A 25,018-nucleotide genomic window follows, 5' to 3' on the forward strand; every position below is an offset into this window, starting at 1 on the left:
CGGTGTGTCTGTATTACAGGAGCAGCACGGCCTTTGAGAGGAGCAAAACAGATGTGTTCCGAGTGAAAACCAACAATGTTGGACAAATAAAGAAAATAAGGTAATTGCATGATATTTCCACTGCAAGGAAACCTGCTGTGCAAAGTGATAATCGAATGATGGGCTGTGTGGACTTTGGTGTTGCCATGTTTTATTCATTGGTTCTTAACACTTTCCCATCAAGTTGAAGTTAAGGGGTGGTAAAATATTGTCTACTGCCTGAAATTTGAACTGAAGTGTGAAAACACCTAAGTTATTGCTTATTAACTATCCGTACTCCCCACCAACATCTGTATTCCTGTCACATGCAACTACAGATGAAAATTTCTGGGATGGTTGTTATGTACCAATGCAGTTAGACTGGGTTTTTTGCTCCTTTCTGCTGAATTAGTGTAATGAAAGTGATAATGGTTTTGTTTAACCACCATCTGACAGATCTATATAAAATTAAAAATTATTTAGTAAAGAGTAAAAAGAAAGTTGGCAAGGTTGGAAGAGGAGAGATCAGAAGGGAGGCAGAGCAACTGGGAGAGTCTCGTGTTTGAGACATGCAGTAGAAGGTGGATGACTGCATATACTAAATGAACATGCAGCTGTGTCTATGGGTGCATCTTTTTGCCAATAATAGCTTACCTGTGCACATATGACTCTGTGCTTGCATACATATGGGAGGCTGTTATTTGAAAAGTAATCTGTAAAGGCCCATCAGTTTTATAGAGCACTGTGGTTAGTATAAGAAGGTGTAAGAAGGCATTCTGTGTACTTTAGCCTTGCCTATAAAATATTTCAAAAAACAATAGCGCTAGTGCCCAGTCTTGAGGAAAATACCAAATCCAGGCCCTCATACAGATTATTCTTCCTCTAGGATTGAGCATGATAACACAGGACTGAATGCAGGCTGGTTCCTGGATCGTGTCATCGTGACTGACATGAACAGACCTCACCTCCGCTTTTACTTCCCTTGCAACAACTGGCTGAGCAAGGAGGATGGGGATGGGCTGTATGTCAGAGACCTCATTGGCAGCCTGAATCCTATGGATGTGCCCAAAAGTAAGTGTTTTTCAGAAAAAGTTGGTTTTCTGGTGCTGTGCTGGAAGGCACAGTGTTGCTTTCAGATTACTTCAGCCATATAATAAGTAATCTTGCGTTTAAAGATAATTTAAATTTTTCTTAGTCAGTGGAGAGGGAAATAATAGGAAGATGCCTCCAGAGCATAATTTCTTCCTCCAGCATTACGTTTGACATCTCAGAGTGGGATTCATCACTGTTTGGAGAAGCTCCTCTCGTTAATTGAGTGCAGAAGAATCTGCTTTAAATTAAACTCAGTGTGTGCAGATGGGTGGGTGGCATCCAGCTCCAGAAAGTGGAACCAGTACAGGTGTGTCTTATCAGAAGAAGCAGGGTGGTTACAGTCCTACAGTTGAGGTTCAGTGTTTTCACGCTCTGGTGATGACCCGCCAAAAATTTCCATAAATAAGCCAACACTCTCGCTGCAATTCTACACCAGTTTGCTAAACGTGTATGATATCCATACTGAACTCATGCCTGTTTCTCAGAGTGATTTTAAGCTAATGATGTTGAAACAAAGCCAGGGCAGCTTGAAAACCAGACAAGTGCTCCTAAATTGATATCTGCGTGGAGGCCATGTGGTGATGTGCAGTGCATGTAACATGAGTGGGAAGGTGATCGAGATGTGGAAGTGGAACCAGCAAATCAGCCTCAAGTGGGATGTCAGCAGTTTATCTTCAAGTGTTAATGAGGCAACCAAGTTGTATTTCCCTGCTGACCTCACCAGTGCACTGTGTCTTTCTGGGAGCTTAATTTTGGGCATAGAAAATGAAGTACACCCACCATTAGCCACAAGCCTGAGGGAACAGAGGGGTGTAGATCGGTGGAAACGAGGGGAAACTTGGGCTTTTGTTAGTATCACATCTTTCTCAGAATTAGTGGTAGGGCTGCCAACCTGGTCTAGTATTAAATGTGGAGGTTGGCAGCCATGCCTGTGGCAGAGGGTTGGAGCTTGATGATCCTTGGGGTCCTTTCTTACCCAAACCATTCTGATTCTATGATTCTTAGGCTAGCTTTGTCAGTGAGACCACTTGGCTTTTATTTTAGAGGGGGAAAATGTTGTTATTTTATTGATATCCTGTTTGAAGTTAACAGTGAAACAATACACTGTGGCACTGTTTGTCCCTGAATTGTTAAATGATTTACCTCTGCTAAGCTGTGTTCATCCACAACAGCTTCAGCGTTGAAATGTAAGCGCAAAAGGCTTCATGTGAGTTAGCATAGAGAAATAAGACATATTGACAAGAAATGTATGTGGTAGCATTTTGTAGATGCAAACCTCTCCAAGGTGGATGCCACAGGGGAATGAGATAATGTCTGGAGATGTTCTGCCAAAAACTCACCCAGTGACTGTGGGACTGAGCACACTGAGGTGCTTCATTGCTCTTTTATCCACTCAGTGCATGAAGATGAAGAGTTCAGGGTACACTGGGTGGGGATGGAGGAGCCTGGAGAAGGTAATGGATGAGTCAAAAGCAACACACAATTAAAGAGAGGTTCCCTCGAGGAGGAAGTCAACTACTCAATCTTAATAGATCTCTAAATGACAACAACAGTCTCTCTGAATTTATTACTGCTCCTGCCTGGGAGAGCTGATTCAAATGAATGCATGTGATTTCCTCCATCCTGCTCAACACCTGTCTCTCGACAGGAACAGATTTGCGGGGTAAACGCTCAGCTGGTAAAAATCAGTGTGGCTTCCATAAAGTTGCTGGAACAACTTTGTGGCTCAGCAGCTGAAAAGCCATTCCCAAACACACGCTCTTATGGAGGAGTTGTTTTCAGTTATGGATCAGCTGCTAACCGCACGCTTGCTCCAGGATGTCCAGGAAAGTACAAATAAGATTGCTCCCTGCCTTAAGGGTATGAAAGAAGAGATTCAAGCAGGCATTTGTCAGAAATACATCTGTTCTTGTCACCTTTGTCAGAGAATGCCACTTTTGAGCGCCGCAGCCTAGGAGCTCTGCAGCTGCCTTGCAAACACAGGGAGCTGGGCTGAGGCCAGGGGCGCGGGTGAAGGGCTGGACGCCATCCAGGCTGCAGGTCTGGGTCTGTAAGAGGAGAGGGATAGCTCTGCTATCTCAGGTTGCAGCTCCCCTTGAACCATAATTAATGAAAGATAAACATTCCCAGGCTGCTGAGGTGAACCGTCAGCTGCAAATGTAAATTCATTTGAATTTGTTTGGCTCTTTCTGAATCCGAAAAAGTCTGAAATGAGATCGTGATGTGATTTTTGATTTTCTCCATATGTACAAGTGATTTGCCCTCAATTTTTTGTGTTTTTTTTTTTCTTTCTAATGGATTGAACAGTTGGATTTTTTTCTTTGAGTATTCATATTTTCTAGGCTACTAGACAAATGAACAATTATGTGGTTTGGTGATTTTATGTTCTTGTAGAGTAAGACTGATTGCTCCCTCTTAAGCCTGTGTTCCTATTAGCAGCGTTCACTGCTGTGTTCTTTAACTTTCTGGCCACGTCTCTTCACTCCTATTTCCCTTATTTTTTCAGTCTGGAATATTTTGGAGGTAACCAAACAAATTTTCTTTGTGCTCCCTCTCCTACAACATCTTCAACTTTTGATCTTCTCCTGGAGAGCTTTCACGTCTTTGCTGTGAGGATTTACATTCCTTCCTTGAGCCAGAGGTCACTGCTGGGATGTTTAAATTTTATTTGATTTACGTGGGATGCGGACTGGAGAAAACTGTAAAGACATATTCTATTGAGTTTCTGTTTTGCTCTATAGAGAGTTCATATCTGAAGGGGACTGCTGGTGCTTGGACCAAACCCAGCAAGTCACCAGGAGGCTCAACCTCGTTGAGGAGTAGAGGCCAACCAGAGAATCCCTGTAGCGCTGTGAACACTGAGGAGGTTAATTTAAATAATAATACGAATTATTAAAAAAGCCAAAAAATAAAAATGTTCCCCCTAGATTGTCAACATATAATTGAAAAAAAAAAATGGGACAAAAAAGTAATATGGAGTTCTTTTCAAAATCCAGAGAGTTACAGTGGAAAGCAGAAAGACTTGGTGACTGCAGACAGCTGAGTGACTGTATTTGTTGAACTGGATAAAATGACTCCTGTGAAGTTCCCCATTGAATGCCATGCATTTCTGAAGGAGAACACGTTACATTATAAGTGCTCCTGCCTGAATGGCCCTCTGTTTCCTGTATTCACATCCATGGCATCGTATACCCACAGTCCCTTGACACTGATGGTGTCACAGATTCTTATTTACCCAGCAGCTGCTACTGGCAGCCTGGATTAATTTACATTGCAGGTATTAATTACAAGGAAGGGCTATTGTTCGGCCTCATGCTGCTTCACTTGGCTTTATGAAAGCTCAGGTTTCAAACTTCAGGTTTGTATGGCTGTGGCTGAGTCTTAATGCAAGGGATTGGCAGAGAACTGATTACAGGTGATGTTTTTTATCTGAGTGTTTTGGTTTCTGGATCACTCTGAGGGTGTCTAATGTCCTGCTCAATTGGTGGGGGACGAGAGCATAAATCTTAGCTTGTAGCTGCACTAGTAAGAGCTACTGACCTAATGAAGTGCAAAAGCAAATGAAATTTCAGAGCCTCTTCACACTCTGTTCTCTTATACGAGCAGATCAGGTATGAGTCACCCATGCCACATTCTTTTATCAAGAGAATGTAGGAACAATTATTTGCAAAGGGAACTTCTGCTCACTTGGTCCTTAAAGCCATACTGAAGATCACAAATACCTGAAAACGAATCCAGATTTCTGTGCCATTGCGATTTGTCATGACCTGACAAATTTTGGTCAAGTCTAACCAACCTGGCTGTTGTAGATGAGATTCAGAGTGAAGAACTGATTTCCAGTTGGCTGTTTGGCAACCAGTACTCTAAAATAGTTTAAGATTAGCCATGATGGGATGTAGATGTGCATGCGATGTTAGTTCACATGAAACATTCTGGTGTTGTATATTCACAACAGGGTAGAGCCACATCACTCTGCATCATTCCTTGCTTTGTTAAATAGCAATAGCATTCTTTTCTGGCTGAAGTTTAACCTTATTTTGCCTAGTTTGCATAGTTTGTCTTATGAATGTGTTTGCAAATAAGGTGCTGTGCAGCGCAGTTCTGAGGAGGAGTCAAAATACATTGCACACCCAGACCTTGAGGTGAGAACATCCAACAAAGTTGCATTGCATTTCATTTGATTTTCCCATTCTTAAAAGTATCAGGCATTTGTCACCAACCTTCTGAAATTATTATTGTGTCAAAAACTGGATCACGAGCCCAGATTAGATGTGTTTGGGTTAAGTCAATGTGGTCTTATGCAGGCAGACGTGAGTTTTTCTCCTCACTGTGACAAGAACCAGCTTTGAACCACAAGGTTGGTGATTCTGTCAGTTCTGCTCTGATTTACGGTTGCTTGATGGTGCCTCAGAGATGACACCCTTCACAGATACAACCTAAGGGATAATGGCACATTGAAGGTCACATTGATCAGCTGGGAATGGAGTCCTGTAATGGCATGTTAGTGATGGAACATGCTCATGTTGTGCGTGCTGAAGGTAGTCTCAGCTTTACAGAATGAGAACAATGCTTATTATACTTACAAATGAAGGAAGTTCAGCTGATTAAGTTGCAGGCCAGCCCCCATCTACTAGTCTTTCATGATTTTCCTTGACTCCCTGCTCTGTACCCATCTATGGCAGAGTCAGTGAGATCACCCAAGGGTAGCTCTATTCATGGTGTGTCAGTGGAGAAGACCATGGGCAGAGAGAAGCAAAGAGCAGTTTCCTTAAAATAAAAATATGACAGTGTGCACACAAAGCAGCAGCCTGTGCTGGACTTCTTTCAAGAGCATTTCTGTGAACACACATAGAGCTAACATGACCTAGATATTTTCTCCAAGGCTATTAGATCCACTAGGACCTAAAACTCATATATTTGGGTCAGTAATATAAGCTGTTTCATTTTTTCCTTCTGCAAAGGAGGCTTATGTTAAGAATCTAGAGTTCATTGTCTGGAGTCTTAATGCTGATCATCATGGAATCATAGAATCGTAGAATGGCTTGGGTTGGAGGGATCCTCAAGGATCATTAAGCTCCAACCCCCCAGCCTTCATATCTAATACTGTTCTGAATACTCATGAGGGCCTGATGCAGTTGAGGAAACACTTGGGGCAACGGATATTGATGAACATGTTTGATTTTGAGTCAGTAGCTAAATCCTTCCTGTCCTGATGGGATACACAAGTGCCTGAGGGCTGGACTGCATCAGGCTGGACTAAAGCTGTGGCCAGCATTTCTCAGTGATGTACTGGTGCCAGAAGTTCTGATAAGAAGCAAGGTTTGGGATGGAAGACTGCAGTAAGTGATATCCCATGGATCCTTATTTCATAAAGCACCGTGCCTAGAGAGTGAGAGTGGTCCTCCTCCTATTATTATCTCTTGGTCAGGGTTCAAAATGAGCTGTCATACTTCAGAAACACACATAATCAGGAAAGCCAAAGGATTATTTCTGAGAGTGGGGAAAGGCAAAGTGAAATATTAATAAGTATTACCAGCTCATCAAAACTCATCTTTATTTGCACTGAGAACTGGAACTGTGTAATCAGAACAGGGAGATGCAGCTAAATGTATTTATGAAATAAATATGAATTGTTTACTTTTGAGTAATGGAACACACGCACTGTACTAAGGATCAAACTTTGCTGCACGCTGAGATATTTAATAAACAACCTTTGTAGAGGGAGTCATATCTTTTACTTTGCAATTGATATCAATGGGATATCATGTTATCTGTTTCCCCCTACAGCCCCCAAAGGAAACCATTTAGTCTAATGTGAATTTTATTCTCCCTACAGACTTCACCCTTTTTATACCCTGAAGTCATCACAGCTAGAACAAACCAGCCTCTTTATTTGTGATGTATATTTTGCATGTTGTTTTACCTCTGAAATTGGACAAGGATAATGAGAAATCAAAATGTTGGACATGAAAAGAAACTCTGGTAACTTATAAACCACCGTGAGGACAAGGTGCAAGGAGCTTGGAAATAGGAAGTGAATAGAGATTTGTAGTTTAGATAAAGGATCTCATGTTTCAAGGGAAAAAAAGTTTGGAGAAGAGTGAGAGATCACTATGTGTGGCTTGTATGTAGATCTATATGTAGCCAGTACAAAGCAGTGCAGCACAGCTGTGAAGATGGACATAATTTTCACAGACTGTGTCTATGTATTGCAATTATCTAAACATTGTGAAATAGAATCACTGTATTTAAAAATATAAGCTATACCACACAAGGCTGAAGTACAGTGAGGATAATGAGATTTTAAACAGTCCTGTAAAATTATTTTACTCTTCATTCCGAGCAAAAACATTTAAAACAAATGGTTCTTTTCAGTGATTTACATAAATCTGAATACAGCAGATCTGGGGAAGGCTGGAAGTAGATGTTTCTTTTGTGAAATGTCTGTGGGTTTTTTTTAATGGGCTTTCACACCGGGGCTGTGCTAATGAAAAATAATGGGAAATCTTTATGAATTAGATGAGCAAAGTCTTCCATGCTGCTGTCACAAGGTGAGCTGCCCTTTGCTGAGCGCCATGACTGCAACTAAACGGCTGTTGTCTCTGGAGTGAGGTCATTTAAAGCTCACTTCAAAAGGCCATCATCACTTTGAAGCCACAGTAGGAACATCAGTTTAGCATATCCTACAAGCAAAGGCTCCTGCATGTGGTAGATTGCTTCTCAGAGGCTTTGCAGGTGGATGATCCGGGCTGAATCCTAATGCATTAACAGTTCTGATGCGTGCTTTGATTTCATATTAGAGCCACACAAAATGGGGCTGAACTTTGTAATCTGTGGGCTGGATGGGGAGAAGAAACGCTGTGTTCCTTACAGGAGGTGCACCAGGCAGCGACTGAGGATAATGGAATATTCAGCAGAGCAAATGCTCATTTCCTTTCCCTTGTGTTATTCCTCTTCCGGTAGCAGCAATAATCTCTGCTTCTAAAGAGTGTGGCTTTAGAGAACTCTTCTGACACTATTAAAATGCTGACCCAGGGTCACACCAACCTCTCAGCATCCTGCTGCCTCTATTGATGTGCACCCAGCACTACTCCAAGGCCCCTCAGCATTCCTCCCTGCTGACGCCAGTGGGCTGTTTGGGTGCTGATGGCCAAAGGCAATGCAAATGCTCAAAAGTATGCACTTCAAATCGGCATGTAAGCTGAATTTCCAGTTTGAGCCCTCAGTTGAAGAAGCTGCTCACCACCACTGAATTGCTGGAACTGGGGAAAAAAATCATCCTTACCTGTGTGCAGGTCACTTTCTGTAACAGTGGTCCATGAATTGGGACAGGTAATGACTGGTGAGCATCTCTGCACCCTCCATCTCAGAGGTGGCTTTAGGTTCTCATCATGCTTTGTTCTGTGCCATTATTTATGTTGTAGGGAGGTAAAGGCTGGGTAGGTGTGTTTTCTTGTCTGCAGTGTTCATATGAAGACAGCACCGTGGGATATGTAATGCAAAATGGCATCTCTTCTCAAATGTAGTCCAAGAAGAGGTGGTGTTGGCTTGGTGCAGATGGGCTCTCTCCACATCAGAAAAGAAAGAAAACCAAATTCTTGCTCTGAACAAAGCAGGCTGGGAGGCCACAGGCTGAGCACCTAAGCATAATCTGAGCTCTCAAGGTTGCTCTGACCAGCTGTCACCCAGGAACACGTTATCAGCAGTGGTACGAAGGAGCTCCCACTTTGACAAGTCAGTGCTTTCCATCAAGAAGTGGTTTTGTCAGACCGTTAGTGTGGGCTGGAGCAACTGACTTGAGCTGACAGCAAAGAACTGAGGCATATGGGATGTTCAACCTCTTTCGTGAGCTCGTGCAAAAAGGTTGTGGCAGGCTCAAGTTGAAACTGCATGCCCTCTAGCAGCAATTCTTTTTGCTTTTCATGCTATCCAGTAATACATTTCTTTAGTAGAAGCAATGCAGGGACAGTAGAGTTGCCTCTGCCCTACCTGTTTCCTTTGAAATCTGCGTGCTCACTGCTGAGCAGCACAGGCTGGATCTTAAACATTGCCACCCTGGGGAGTGCTGTGAGAACAGAAGGATAATTGCTAGAAGTTGCCTTATGAGAAGAATCCATCACTGCTCATGAGTTAGTTTGCTGCTTTTGACCCTGCGTGTCTTATGTCTGAGAGCTGTGACATTTCTTGGTTGTTGGATGCTCACCTGCTCCATGATGGGTCATGCACAGGGAAGGAAGGCAGGGACATATAGCAGAGAGTTCCCTGGGCCCTGCAGGAGGTGATAACTCCAGGTAATGAAGCGCAGTCTGGTTTGTTTCTCTGCCTAAATCTGATTCTCCTGCTGCTACAAATTCATCAGCTTATGCATCAGTGCCCTGCCTAGTGCCCCTGGTAATTTTAGCCACAAGATTTCCTTAGGCAACTGCATCCTATGGTGCTTTCTGTGACTATGATACTCTATTGCTAAATGAACAACATTAACAGCTGAATACCCCATGGCTGAACAGTCAGCTGCAGTTTGCACTTGGAAGGATTTGGCTGGGATGTCTCATAGAATGGCTTGTATTGGAAGGGACCTTCAAGACCATCCAATTCCAGCCTCCACTTTCCATGGTGACAGGTAGGGGAGAGAATGAGTGACAGCACTTGGAAGTGGCAGGGCTGGATAGGAAGATGCTGAGTGCAGTGCTGCATCCTTGGGATGTCAGGGACAGTGGGACCAGCCTGGGTACACCAGGAGGGCTGCAGCCCTGTGCCCTTCCTCCCATAGAAGCACTGCTAGGGGTACAACACTACTCCACTCTTCTTCACAAAAATTAAACCCCACAGCTCCAAGTGAAAAGAGCCCAGATCCAGCCCACAGTGCAGCACTCATCTCTCCCTTAGCTGCTGAAAGCTGTGTCTGAGTTGATTAGTAACAGACAAGCTGCTTGACTATCACACCTCTGCTAAATTAATGTGGTGAAATCATACCAGTGCCACCGCACTGCTTCCCAGAGATGGCAGCCTGGAAACGCTTCCAAATGCTCTGTGTGTGTCTGCATGTTAGCTGGGAGGATTCAGGGGAGCAGGACTGTCCTTAACTGAGCAGGGACCCCATAGCAGAGATAAGGAGTGTGCTGTAACTGTACAGGACATCACAATTCTGTGTTGCAATGGGAAGAGGCAGAAGAATATATCTGCTGGTCTTGCTTCTAAATTTTTTGCTATTATCCTCTTGGCATCTTGCAGTTCGTATCTCTAAAGCTGCTAATTTTGTTCCAGGAAATCTTCTTTGTTCTGTGCTGCAGCGAGCATACACTGCTAAATGGAGTCTCCGCTTCAGCAGCCGTACATCAGCATTTTGCATGTTCCCAGTGCTAGGAGAAGCAATCAGAAAAAAAAAAAAAAATATCCAGGCAACATCTTGATCTCAGTTCTGCAGATGAACTCCGAGCTATGTACTGAGATTAAAAAAAGCCAAGTGGGTATTTTTGAAAAGATGATGTTACTGTTTTAAATAACTCATGATGAAGGGCTTGCAGAGTAGGGAACAGCATCCACCTATGCTTGAAATGAAGGGTGCTTGACTTCAGTCAGAGCTCTGCCGGGCTGCAATGAGAGCCTTTTTCTACATGCTGCCAGCCGCTGAATCCTTCCTGTCTCTATGAGATACAGCATCTCTTTCCATTTAAATTTGTACCTCCGCAGTGCAATTTTGCAAGATGCGTTGATGTACGAAGCACAGAAGGGCTCCCAAGCAGGATGAAGTGCTCCTCTCTGCTGTAGCTGAGCCTTGAATTGCTGAGAGATGGAGAGAGTGGTGGCAAAAATTCAGCACGGCTCAGCGCAATCCTGCTGATGAAGGAACTAAAACTGGTCCTGCACATGGAGCTGCGTGGGGCAGGGATGGGGGTTGGTGTGAGTGCAGTTTCAGAGTTGGGAACATACATTATATGATGACATTGTGTATCTCAGATTTGAAATACAGCAATGTTGGAAGACTTTTCAAGGCAGTGGATGTGACCAAGGACTTCATCAGGCTTTTGCTTGCTGATCTTCTGTACTTTTACAGAAACTGCACAAAGTGCCCTTTGTACCACGTTTTTGGGCACTGTTACTGATTGATCTTCACTGTCTTGCTCTCTACCTGTCCCCCTTGATGCTCTGCATGTGTTTCAATATCCTTTTGGTCTCTTCTTAAGAAGCTTAAAGACTAATCCTACAAGTCGTCCTGGCGTCAGCCACTGTTCTTGCCCTTCTATCGCTCTCTTTATCCCATAGGGCTCTTCTGTCTGGAAAGCAGTGGAAAATTAATCACTCAGATAAAATTACATAGTATAGAGCGTGGACCAAAGCTTCTTGAAAAATGCTGTCTGTGATTGAAGATCCTGATGTACAATGGGTGACTTTTTGTGGGAGACATGTAGTGGCCAAATGGGAGCTGTAAAATGCATCTCAATTCTCAATTAACGCAGATTAACCCCTTTAGTGTTGGCATATTTCTAGCAGGTTGTTAGAACTCTGTGAACTGAGGCAAAAGAGTTAAAGAGGAATATTGAGGCATTGAGGTTTCCCTTGTCTGGGGAAGTTCTGTCCTTCTTCTTATTGTTTAGTGTTTATTGCACTTTTATCATTAGTGTTCTATTTGTAATGTCAGCTCAATTTTTACCCTTTTCAGAGCGCATTCATTAAAGCACAGCAGGTGATTTTGGCTTCTGCCTGGGCTCTGTCCTTCCATTAAATGGAAAAGGATCAGGATTTTACTTCTAAAGTTGCACAGGGTAACAGGGTGGTCCCCTTCAGGTGTTAGTGCTCACATAATGTGACCAACCTTTCCTCTAAATACTTGGTGTCACCCACTGGGCTAAGCTGCAAAAATAGCTGTCGGACAGCCTTTGGAGCAAAGGCTTCAGCTCTGAGCTTGAGCAGATGGCTGGCTCCATAACTCATCAATGTTTTGAAAAAGCAAGGTTGGTTTGTAGGCCTAGGGTCATTTAATGGCTGTGTACCAACATCAGAATGTGTTCCTTCCTCGCACCTTCATCTCATCCATTTCAACTTTTGGTTCAGGGTTCAGGAGTTGAGTGATCTCTGCCTCCTGCAATGGATACACAAAATGTTAGAGCTCTGCATCTCTGTCCACGAGCATTGTCATAGACAGTGTCTCTGCCTATGGATTTTATTTCCCTTGAGGAGAAGAAGAAAACGTTTTGAGACTAAGTGCTCAGGATCCAGGAGCAGAGATTCAAATGTACTTTCAAAATAGTGCAGCACATCCTGATTTTTTATTTATTTACTTTTTTTTTTTTTTTTTTGTACTCTCATGATTTTTGACTATTTTGTTATTAATACGTCGGGATTTCTGCCTCTCTCTCCTTGCAGTCAACAAATACGTGGTCCGAGTTTTCACGGGCGAAGTCAGCGGCAGTGGAACAGATGCAGATGTCTTCATTAATATCTTTGGAGAGAAAGGAGACACAGGTATTCAAATGCAAATCATTTCCTAAAATACCTCTTCCTGCTCTGCAAGCCTGCGATCTGCACAACGCACAGCAGCAATCTGGCAAATGCAGAATGATTTGGCTGAGTGAAAAGCACAGCACATGGCCTTGCGAGCACTGCAGTTCCTTACATCCACAGCCCCTGGAAGCTCTTGTTGCTGGGCTTTGAACACGACTGTGGTTCCTATCACAGAAAAAAAACAACCCAAACCTTGGGAAAACACACCACTGGTATAAACCAGTATGATGGGCACCAGACTGCTGAAGGACCCTGCGTCAGTCATTGTGCTATTGATACTGCATGCAATGTTCAGTGTCACGGGAGAGGCAGGGACTGGACTGCACACTGGATCCGTCTGGGTCCATCTGTTCTCACTCAGAGATGGGGCTCAGGGTTACTTTACCAGGTGTCTTTTGAAGATCTCTAAGAAGGAGATTTCACAGCCTCTTGGGTCTATGTCCTTCCTCTGGCCCTGGGAGGATGATATTGCCCTTTTCGTGTGGAACAGTCTGTGTCTGAACTTGTACAGACATTTATAGATATAATTGAACCAAGGTTCGTATTAGCTGCTTTTAAGTTATTGGTGGTGTTTTTCTGTATGTTTTGTTTGTATGTTTTTAATGTAGATAGCATTACAACGGTGGTCCAGAAAATCAAATTTAGTTTTTTCAAAGTCTTTTTAATAGAACGGTAGTAAGAGAGGTGCCCAGACCAAATTCTGTCTCACACTATGGAGAGGAACATGTGGAAACTCCTGGAGACTCAGCTAACAAACATTTTCTCTCTTCTGTACATCACATATCCTGTCAAAATCAAGAAGTAATGATGTGATGCCTGCCAAGTGTCCTTGAGCAGATTATGAAACCTAGTGGGGAGGGCTCGCTGCTGATTAACTCTCCAGACAGTCACAAGGAGATCCATCTGATCTCACCAGAGACATCTGAAAGTGGGTGTGTAAACCTCAGACAGTTGTCCAGGCACCGTGTAAAACCTGCACAGAAGGGCAACAACTCCCAAAAGTGATTCATCCCCTCCCCAGGTGAGTGGGATCACAGATTCAGCAGGTTGCCTCTGGGCAGACCCAATCCTCACACGATAGCATGGGAGCAGTGCAGGATGCAGTGTTGGTCAGTGCTTTAATTCTTTTCATACAGAGAAGCTCCTATGAGATCTGGAAAAACCAATATCCCATGTCAGGTCCTAATAAGAAAATAAATCCTTCCTGCGTGATGCAGCAAAAAATCTCATGCCCTGAAATATATAAATCTGCAGCTAGTGGCCAAACCTGTTTTAAATCAGATTTTGGTGATTAGGAAAAGAAAATATAACAGCCATCTAGATATATATTTCCAAAAACTCTTGATGCTCTAAGTAACTGTGACATTAAGGTGAAAATCCTGGTCTTTTGTGTGCTCAATACATGATACCTTTTTATTGAAATATAAAGCTCTCTGCCTTTGCCTTGTATCCTGGCTGCAGGGAGCTGGTGCCTGGAGAGCATTTGATTCAGTCAGCTGTGGCATTCCTATATACTCCTTTGGTTAACAGTTTTTATTATTTTTACTCCTTTCAGGGGTGAGGAAACTGGACAACGACAAAGACAACTTTGAAAAGGGAGCAGAGGACAAGTTCACACTTGATGCTCCGAATTTGGGCAGGTTGAGAAAAATTAATATAGGTCACAATAACAAGGGTGGCTCTGCTGGCTGGTTTCTTGCAAAGGTGGGTTACTCCTCTGATCTTTAATGCAAGCCTGCTGTGGGACCAAAATGTCCCACTTCTCACCCTCTCAGCAGTGCCACGAAGGCACCAGAGCCTAAGAAATATATATTGAGTCAGTTCACCCTGGAAATTTGCAGAGACTTATAGTTTGGGCAAATTCAAGTGATTCTTCTTGGCACAGCAACAAATACATGCCTGCCACAAAGATTCCTTTCTTCCTCTCCTCGTTTCCTCTATTTTTTAATATCCTGCTCTAAGACTTGAAGATATGGCAGCTTTTAGTAAAAGAATACACAAGAAGGAGAAATCAATGACTTTCCTCTTATCTCTCTTTTTCCCTCCTTCCCCCCCCCCTCGATGGTGTAGTTTAACATAGCTGGCTGTAATCCACTGAAGATCTGACCTAGATAAAAACCTGGATAACTAGATAACAATTGATGTAACACCAGTGCAAATATTAGCATATGCATTTCCTCCATCATGATACACTGCACTAAAAGTTATTGTGTTGGTTGTCTACCAGAAACACAAAATCTGTGCTCCTTGTGATAGGTGAGTGGGGGGGGGAAGGGGAGGAGGGGAGGAGGAAGTGAGAAAAGAATCCTTCTCACAGCACAGATGTGGTGTGCATGGCTTGCTTGTTGATGCTGGTTAGGTAGATTAACCCCCAAAGCCCATAGCAGGAACTGGTTGCAGCCAACACCTTAGTTCTGCCTCATAGCTGCTGAGATTTTTGTAATTGAGTAAGAAGCAGATTGACCTCATAAATTCAGATGGCAGTCTGGAAGAATGAGCTAAACCATGTCCCAGTTGTTTCCTACTGCTAGTTGATGCTTTTTTTTCTAATACTCTCCAGTATTTGGGTTCTGTGTCATTCACAGCGCTGAATGAACTCGCTAAGCAGCATTGGAAGTTCTTATTTTTTTCTTGTGTTTTCAATGAAGCGTATATTTAGTACTGGTTTTCTAAATACAGGAATAAATACATTAACAGGAACCCAAAAAGGATGAACTGGTAGAGGGTGAGCTGAGCACTGATGCTTCTCTTGAACTTCAAATGTTTTAGCACAGTAGTGCTCTCTCATAATGATAATCCCAGCCCTGGCAGGCACTGATGTCCAACAAGAGGTACAGTGAGAATCTGTTATGCTGCAGGCTGTAGAACAGTGTGGGATGAGTGGCAGGATGGGAAGCTCTGGTTGGATAAATAAGTCGGGAAGGACAGAATCCAGATTCTCCCTTCTTGCTGTGAAGGGGAAAAAAAAAACAACAAGGACTTCCTATCCCTAATAGTGAATTTTCACTTCCAAAGACGTAAGCTGCGCAAGCAAATAGATTTTCACAGAATCACAGAATCACTGAGGTTAGAAAAGGGTTCCAAGATCCCCAAGCCCAACCCACCATGCCCACTGAGCATGTCCCCAAGTGCCACATCTCACGGTACCAGAACACCTGCAGGAATGGGGACTTCCCCACCTCCCTGAGCAGCCTGTGCCACTGCATCACTGCTCTTTCAGAGAGTAAATTTTTTCTAATATCCAATATGATTTTTGGATTTCTTGTTTTCTGGATGAAAATCTTCACTCCTTTTTACTGCGTATTCAAAATACATCAGTAACTCTTATGGCAAACTTCAGGAATGGTGCTAAGAAAAAGGTGCAGCAGGAGGTGTAAGAACCTCCAGGTGGATAACACTGGCTTAATTTAACATTAAAAGTGAAGGTTGTTCCCTGACTTGTTTCAGCAGAATGCCTCCTGAATAGAGCACTGAGCCAAATTCTTCCAAAATAGAAACTATTCCTACCACAGGGTTTCAAGGCTGTCTTTGCAAGTGTTTCCGTCCTGTATGAATGGGATAAGAAAGTATTACTGGGTCACACAAGCTGATCCAATGGTCTTGATTTGTCCTGAAATTCCTTGGTATTATTTCATAACAAGGCTCTAAAACAGAAAGAACGAAGACAGCCTGTTCCCAATGCAGAACAAAGAGCTGCCATTCAGCTGATGGAGAAGAGTAGCCAGCAAAGGGCTCTGGAGGAAAGGAAGACAGGCCAGCCAGCTGGTCCTGCTAGCAGAGACATCTGCTCTCGTAAGCTGCGAGAGATGCAGATTGAGTTCAATGGAGGAAAAAAGAAAAAAGCCTGGTTATCCCTCACTGATTGTCTGAAATCCTGTCAGCGCTAATTAGGGAGTGGAGAGGGAACTGCCTGAGAGTTGAATATATTGAATATCAGGTGAGAGTGTGAGCATTCAGCGTCTGTTCTTCCACCACCTCCTCGTCTAACACCTTCATCTCTTCCACATGTGTTTTGCAACGTGCTGTTTCTTTCTCCCAGGTGATCATTGAAGACATTGGCAATAAATGTGTGTACCAGTTCCCAGTTGGACGCTGGTTTGCTTTAGATGAAGATGATGGCAAAATCCAGAGGGACATTCTTGTTGGGGGTACTGAAGCCACAGGTAAAGTCATGTTGAATCCATGATGGGAAATGCAAAGATACAAAGGTCTAGCTGTTGCTTCCAGTCACATTTGCCCTACAAGAGCAAATGCCAGAACTCCTGCAGTGGGCCAGCTGTTGGTGGCAGACAATTCTGTGCCTGAATTGTCATCCCGTGTCCACTTGCACATATACCTGGTGAATCCATGCAGGACCTACACGCTGATCTGTCATGCGATGCACCTGGATGACGGAATGATAGGCAAGGATGAAAGATTCATCACATGCTTCTGCGAGTGCTTCACCAGCATTCAGAAAGCAGACAGCTATTCCCACAGCCACTGTGGTACCTCACAATGATGCATATTTATTGGCTGGGGAGCCATGCATTCTTTTACAAAACAAGAGTGGTGTTGTGGGTGCAGAATCCCAACTGCAGGACTCAGGCTGGGAAGAGCAGGAGGAGAGGTGAATGTCATCTTCCGACCAAAACCGTGCAATTTGCTTACTAAAAGCTTCTGCCTATCTTGTACCATTTCTAAATGTGCTCTCAGGTGTTCAGTTGAACATATTCCATATGCACTGCAAAAGACATGCAAATACAATCTTTAATGTAAACTTCAAATAGAGGGAAGGTTGTCCTGTAAAGAGTTTTCACTTTTTGATGTTTTCACTTAGTCCAAAGGCCCCGTTGACATTTCTGGGTAATGTAGGAAAAGGAAGGACATAGCTTGAATCCCAGCTGTCTTATATTTGGTTCCTAAAACAGTAAAGCAGATACAGAGGTGTCTCCTTATTCGACAACATGACAAATGTCTATAATATGCTTGTCGAAGAGCTTTCTGAGAAGCAAAGTTTGTATGAGGAAACAGCATCTTTCCACTCTTCAAGCACTCCCTGACATATTGGATATTTGGGATCTTTCAAAATGAAGCAGTTTAATTGTCAATTCATTTCTTTTCTTCACACAATTGTCACCATATGGTGATTAAAAAAACATTTTTTTTTTCCCCACTGGGCTGTATGACAGGGAGTTTGTCAGCAAAAACCTGCTTCTCAGACAGTCTGAAGGTAGCTGTGCGTTTCTTGGGAGTATGTGTGGAATAAAAACAAGTGAAGCGAGTTGAAAGTTGAAAAGACCGGTGGGAAAGCAGTAGAGACCAATGTAAATCCAACAAAAAAATCTCAACTTCGTCTTTTTTTTCCTCTCGTTTTTTTTTTTTTTCTCCCTGACCAAATTCCTAATTCCTCCAGGTATTGTGTACAATGTTGCTGTAGTGACGGGAGATATCAGAGGCGCTGGCACAAACTCCAAGATCCACGTAATCCTGCATGGCTCCAAAGGCTTAAAGAACAGCGGGACGATTTTCCTGGAAGGAGGTGAATTTGAGCGCGCCAGGACGGATCTCTTTAACGTGGAGATAGCGTCTCTTCTCAGTCCTCTCAGCAGGGTCACCATTGGGCATGATAATTGTGGCGTCAGCTCTGGCTGGTATTGTGAGAAGGTGAGACTAAGACAATTTGCAGCTCAGGCTGTTTCCTATTCATAACTTGACCCCAATGATAAAATAGGCTGCCTTTATTTGGATGACAATATCCCCACTTTAGCAAGTCAGTATTATACATAATGCATGGTAGTAGCTGATTGCCTCTAAGGCGCGTGAGATGTATAAATCAATCAACTACTAATTGGGTTGATTGTCTCTTTGCAATCAAAAAAAATATAGAAAGATGATATTTTGCTCAGCACCAAAAGCATCTTCAGAGGTTTGCCCAAGGGGCCAGCCTGAATCGTGGTCTTGGATTGCGCTGAATATTTCAAAGCTCTCATCTATATCCAGACTTCCCTGAAGTTTTCAATGCTGCTTTGGTGGCCAGAAAAAAAGTGGTTGACTACCTCTGTTACTGGGAGGTAGTGGAGAGTTATGGCACGTGGATTGTGTACACTACCAGCAGGAGCTAATGGCAGGGAAAACAGGGAAGCAGCAGCCTGCACAGAAGCTGTGAGGAGGTTTAAGTTTTCCTGGAAAACAAAACTGGCCTAGGATGCATTTGAAAGCTTTTTGTATCTTGTATTTTATTGTAAAAAATCTACCATGGACCAGTGTGGTGGAGGGTCTGCGCTGCAGACTGGACTGCAGCTACACTGCCTGTTAGTGCTCCTATTCCCTTCCCTGGTGCTGTTTTGCCTCTTCTTGGATGATCCACTTTGGTGTAGTTTGGAAAAGAGGGAATAACAAGATGGAAAGGATATGCTGCAAATTGCTGGAATTGTTCATGCTGGTCCACAAAACCTGGCTTTGAGAGCAGGACCAAGAATTTCAGGTCTGTTTTTGCATAAATTGCTTAGGCTGTCAATATCATGGTCTTGTAGTCTACCAGTAATGGAATATTCAGACTCACCTTGCCAGTCTCTTTTCCAGGTGGTGGTTTACTGCCCATTCACTGGTATTGAACAAACCTTCCCATGTGGGAAATGGCTGGATGAAGATGAAGGAGATGGCCTCATAGAGAGGGAGCTCTATGAAATGGTCTCCCTGCGCCAGAGAAGACTCAAAAGTAGGTTCAAGTGCCCCATAGGCTCCTGAGACACCACCTGTCCCCATCTGACGACACCCAGCATGGGATACACTCAGTGCAACACAGATAGGCCCATAGTCGGGTGGATGCTGAACTGAATTGAGCATTATTTTCATAGAATCACAGAGTTACCTGCTTTGAACATTCTGCTTTGGGAAGTTTTAAGAAAAGAAAAGAAATAAAACAGCTTAAAAATATATTTAAAATATTTTGAAGAAGTGCACTCATTTTCCTATAGGAAGGAATTGGACCCATCAACCTTCCTAGAGTTACTGAGCTTCAGGTGCTGCAACCGCCTACTCACCTTTGCAGATAAGCTAGGCTACATTTACACCGGTAAAATAGAGGAAAAAGGTACCTGTTCCAGATGGAAACAAAACCTAAATATACTAAAAAGAGAAACCTGAGGGAAAACAGGAAGAAAACCCAAGCCGGTAATCATGCAGGCAGTCTTGTTCATGCTTCCTGTTAACTTCAACATTTCCACTTTTGGACATTGAAGAAAAAAAACATCTCTCAGTCCTGTCCAGCTGCCAAATGTTTCTCTCATGGCACGCATATTCTGCGTTTTAAGCCTATTCTCTAGAGGGAGGCAAGCACACGTGTTTGTGCAGAGAAGCAGCCCTGGAATAGGCACTGCTCCTTCATCCATACACTGCTCCAGTGCTCAGCCACGAGTTTTGCACCAAAGCTGGGTCACCTGTGTGCAAGAAAAACATTTTAATTAAGATAACAGACGTGATTGAGTCCGTGTGCTTCAGGGTGGGCTCCTGCCTAAACAGCAGTTCATTTAAATAAGCTTTATCTAAATGTTTGTCAGTGTTACAACCACATCACGCCTGCCACTCGGTCCATTTAACTGAGGCATCTGCAACCTTTAACCCTCTATTATCAGCTCTGATTGTTATTGACAGACTAATTCCCCTGCTGCTGCAGTGCAGGAGATAGACAGAGAGCATTAGCCCTGAGAAATCCGTGACCTTTAGCTGCCAGATTACAGGAGTGTAAGACTTGGAGTCAGACAAGACCCGTACTGTCATCTCGCCTCTCTCCCCGTGTGTGCAGGACTGTCCCTTTCTGTGAGCTGATCGATGCTGGGTTCATCCTTGCGTTGGGTATCCATGGTGAAGTCAGTCCCGGAGCAACATCTGCATATTGCTCCCCAGCAGGCGGAAGCTCTATCAGCATTTAATCCTGGTGCGAGCCCCCTTCCCCATCCCTGCATACACTGCCTCTGCATCCCCTCAGCAAGAGGTCAAGAGGGCCAAACCCAGCAGACAGAGAAGTCCCTGCTGTCTCCGCTGCCCCTTGTTTCTTCCCCAGGAGACCAGGCTGCTCTATCATGTGGTACTCACTGACTTGCCTCTGCCTTGTTTCTGCTCAGATAAAGCTGGCTGGTGATTTTCACAGGAGGCTCTTTGTGAATGTTATTCAAGCGGGGGTGAGACTTTTTTAGAAAGAAAGTTTGATCTTCCCCCTCCTTTTTTTGGGGGGTGGCAGTCACCTCCTTTTTTACAACCAAATGCTGAGTAGATCAGTAAAAATTTAATTTGTATGCACGTCATCATACTTTTATATTCCATTCCGGGCTCTGAAGGTCAACCTGTGCTCATGTGGTCTGAGGCATACCAAAAAGGTTAGCAATTCTTTCATTAGGATTTTTTTAATAATTCAGCTGATGTCTGAGTTGGGAAGGAAATTTGTTCCTTCTTCTGTAGATGCAGCAAGGCCTGCAGATGTGAAGCATTACCAATATAGAGTGCAGATGAGGGGCTCTTAAGAAAATAATGTCACCTTGTCATATGCATCACCATCCTCTGACATGGAGAGGAATGTGAAGTTGTTAAGGATAACGGCCTTGCAGTTGTAAGTGCTGGAGAAGTATACAAAAATACACAGGTAGAGCATGTCCTTCATCTACCCTATTAGAAGTGTATGATATAGAAGATGGCTCAGCTGCAAATTGGTCATTTATGTGTTTTCCCATTTTTTTTGAAGTTGAAAAATAGAATTATAATTCCAGGAAATCTCATTCCCAGATGCTATGTAGGAGCTGATTTTCCTTCATTCCATCCAGCTATCTCTACAAGCGAGGGAAAAGAAAGAATTGTGTTTCTAAATAGAATGCCTTTAAAATTGCATTTTTAGCTAAAATAATTGATTCTTTTGTGATTCCATTTGTGGTTGGTTTCTTGGTGTTTTTTTTTAGAAAATCCTTGGTCTCTGTGGATCTGGACGAGTGACATTAAGAACGCAGGGACCGATGCCACCATCTTTTTCCAGATTTATGGAGACAAAGGAAAGTCAGATGAGATGAAGTTGGACAACAATTCAGACAACTTTGAAGCTGGACAAACCGACAAATTCATGGTATGAATCACGGGCCTGTGATAAATCTGGCCAAGTAAGGTTTTCCATGGTATTGACTTCAGTCTTGTGCAGAAAATCAGCAGCATGCAGTCCATACCTCTATGGTTTTTCTGAAATGGAGGTGAATTCATTCAGTTTGCTGGTGATGAAGACCATTTCCTCAGTGATGAATGTGGCCTGTCTTCTCCAAACAGGACTTTAGTTGTTGTTCCAGAATGCTCAGGTGGTGATGACTTCAAGTCACAGTGTGATAAAGTGAAGCAAATAGTTGTTACCTGCAGTCCCAGTTACTTTGCACTATTCTGTCCATTTAGATTGTGCCATTTAAATGGACATCAGCTTTTTACAGGAGTATCAATAGTGCTATTTGGTTATCTTGACTTCAGCTTCCTTGACATGACCCTCCATGAGCCCAAGTTTAGGGCTGACCTTAAAGCATACATTGAGTTTAGAGGCTGGGAGTAGCTGCCTTTTTTTCTTATCTCCTCTTTTCCCCTTCTAAGAACAGATGTGTTTCCAAAGGTTAAGTGGGGTGTAGTCAGAGAAAAATTTAGAAAACAAGGATTTCAATTCATGACTTAGCCAAAGCATCAGCAGCCATAACTGCCTACCAGAGGAAGAAGTCTGAAAAAGAGTTGATGCTCAAAGCAGGCTTTAGCCCTATTGGAAGGTTTCAAAGAGCTTTCATGATCAAGACTGTCTGAATTCAATCTGCATGTTGTCTTCTCCAGAAAAGAGTCCACAAGCTATTTTTGTGCAGTGGGTTTTATTACTTTGAAATAGCATTAGTATTTTAGTTTAGTTTTTGACTCCTCTCTGATTTGGCTCTTAAGAGATGCTCAGCGGTGTCTTCTATGTGGGTGCTTTGTTGACTTACAGAAATGGATAATACTCATTTTATTGTTTTGTTTTGTTTTTATGCTCTGTAGATTGAGCTCCCTGATCTGGGCACATTTTATAAGCTTCGGATATGGCATGAGAAAAGAAATCCTTTTGCTGGCTGGCACCTGGATAAGGTGAGAGGACAGTAAGGAAAGGCACAGCTGAAAAGCCAAATTGGTCAATTGTGTGCTATCAGTGCTGGACCACTGTGTTACTCAGCTGATCACTGAGTTTAATGAATTTCAGTTCTTTACAAGGGTAGATAATGGCAGGACATGGGGAAATGATATAAAGTTGAAGGAGGGAAGATTGAGGTTGGATGTCAGGGGGAAGTTCTTTTCAGAGAGAGTGGTGAGGTGCTGGAACAGCTGCCCAGAGAGGCTGTGGATGCCCCGTCCATCCCTGGAGGTGTTCAAGGCCAGGTTGGATGGGGCCCTGGGCAGCCTGGGCTGGCCTTAAATGTGGAGGTTGGTGGTCCTGCGTGTGGCAGGGGGGTTGGAGATTCATGATCACTGAGGTCCTTTTCAACCCCAGCCATTCTGTGATTCTGTGATTCTGTGTGCAGTGCACAAAGGTGCCTCCAATTACAGACTGTGTTGGCTGAGGGGTGAAGGTGGAAATCCTGCACGAAATTGAATTGAAGGAGAGTGCACTGTACCCTGAGAAAGAGTATGCATGGAGAGATGGATTCATTGCATATTTTTGGAGGAAATTCCTTGTCCCTCCCGTCCCACTCAGTAGTTCAGTCCAACTTTGATCTGTTTGACCTTCCATCAAATTTCCTTTGCTCCATCAGCAGTGATTACTGTGCCATCAGCCCTCATATAAGTCTGCAAGGGCAGCAAATTCATCTCCAAGCTTCACCACTACTCCTTCTCTAGCACTTGGAAGACTTTTTTCTGCACTTAAGAAAATAAACACTTTGCTTTGCAGCCGTAAATATCTGTGATGATAAATCACAATTTACCACTTAGGGATTTTTCTTCCGTGGGTCTAATGTGCTTTGACAGATTCTACTCTCTTGCATAGCCAGGGAGCCTGTGGAAGCATATACAGCCAACCAAAGCAACGGTGTTGAGAGCATCAAGTACTGCTGTGTCTCCCATATGGTGGGAGAAGATGTCTGAGTGGGGTCTTTATCAAAGGGAAAGTACTGATTATACTTTGGGCCAGTACCATTTAGTGATGAGCAAGAGTGCTCAGACCTTCCATGGATCTACATTTCTGTGAGTGTTTTTTCTGCACAGAATTAGTGTTTGGGGAGCCAAAAAGGATCTAGTAGCTTGTTTAAGACTCATTTTGGGCCAAGCTGTCTGAGCAAACATGGTGATGATGCCAAAGTCAGCCTCCTGTGGACAGCAAGTCTGACACTTTCAGCACTGAGCTGGCTGCACATAAATCCCACTGCTCTTGCATCTATTTTTACACCATGGAACTTCAGCTGAACACTGAACAATGCTTTTTTCCAGTCCTCACACATTTCGTGCTGAGATTACTTCACCTTTGTGCAGCCATTCACTTTCTACAACAAGAAAAAACATACTGATGAGATCAAAAGTCCACCTAGCTCCTATGTCATGTAAATGCATGATTACAGAAAGTAAGAACAAGCATTTATGCTACTTCCCCCTAGTATTCCCCATCTTTTGGCTATTCCCAGTGGAATGCTTCCTTCCTGAGCAGATCTACTAAATGCAAAGAGTTTAACAGATTTCTCTTCCATTTATTTGTTCAGACATTTCTTTCTCCCTTTGAACACTCAAGCTTTCAACAACCACAACAGATTTCAGCAAGAGCTTCACAAATTCATTACGTCCTTCTGCTTGCCTTCAACTGCCCTACCAGCATCATCTGATGACTGCTATTTCTTGTAGCAAAGAGAAATAACAGTGGATCCCTCTGCCTTTTCTATTCTACCTGTGATTTTAGAGACCTTTATCATTTCCTCTCTTTACCTGCTCCTCAATCTTTAAGCAGATTCCTACCTTATTTGCTCATTATTCATTTGGAAGCTACTCCTGATCTTTGTCAATCTCTGTTCCTGTTTCCTGGGTGCTTCCTAGTTGTGCAGTCTACTGGTTTTGGGTTGAGGGGATCAGAAATGCAAGCGCTGTCCAAGGGTTGCTCTGTGTTATACCATTTGTACAATGGTATAACAGTATTTTCCCCTTTTTTGTTTGCTTTTTTTCCCCCCTAATAATTCCTAATATTTGAATTGGGTGTGTTGGTTTTTTTGTTGATGTTGTTGTTTGTTTTTCCTCTTTTCTGTCGTGTTTTGCTCTGATTTGGTTTGTTTTTATTCTCAACTCAATACTAAGTTGGTATTTCCAGTCTGTGACTCGACCTCATTACTGAAGCTTAGAGCCAAGGTCCTGGATTTGTCAGTGCTACAGAAACAGGATCATAATGCTGCAAAGAAGCCAGAAAAAAAAA

General features: G+C 43.2%; 1 protein-coding gene across 1 annotated transcript in view; it reads left to right on the plus strand.

The window, feature by feature from the left end:
* The window catches only part of LOXHD1 (lipoxygenase homology domains 1), a 126,944-nt gene that overhangs the window by 20,530 nt on the left and 81,396 nt on the right, over positions 1 to 25,018 (plus strand). Inside the window, exons 4-12 of the mRNA XM_031557217.1 lie at positions 20 to 100; positions 905 to 1,089; positions 12,475 to 12,573; positions 14,168 to 14,316; positions 16,652 to 16,775; positions 18,008 to 18,258; positions 19,177 to 19,312; positions 21,543 to 21,703; positions 22,633 to 22,719. Of these exons, the coding sequence (XP_031413077.1) occupies positions 20 to 100; positions 905 to 1,089; positions 12,475 to 12,573; positions 14,168 to 14,316; positions 16,652 to 16,775; positions 18,008 to 18,258; positions 19,177 to 19,312; positions 21,543 to 21,703; positions 22,633 to 22,719 (1,273 nt within the window). The remainder of the gene's footprint in view (positions 1 to 19; positions 101 to 904; positions 1,090 to 12,474; positions 12,574 to 14,167; positions 14,317 to 16,651; positions 16,776 to 18,007; positions 18,259 to 19,176; positions 19,313 to 21,542; positions 21,704 to 22,632; positions 22,720 to 25,018) is intronic.

The sequence above is a fragment of the Meleagris gallopavo genome, chromosome Z, assembly GCF_000146605.3.
Source record: "Meleagris gallopavo isolate NT-WF06-2002-E0010 breed Aviagen turkey brand Nicholas breeding stock chromosome Z, Turkey_5.1, whole genome shotgun sequence".
NCBI classification, from domain to species: domain Eukaryota; kingdom Metazoa; phylum Chordata; class Aves; order Galliformes; family Phasianidae; genus Meleagris; species Meleagris gallopavo.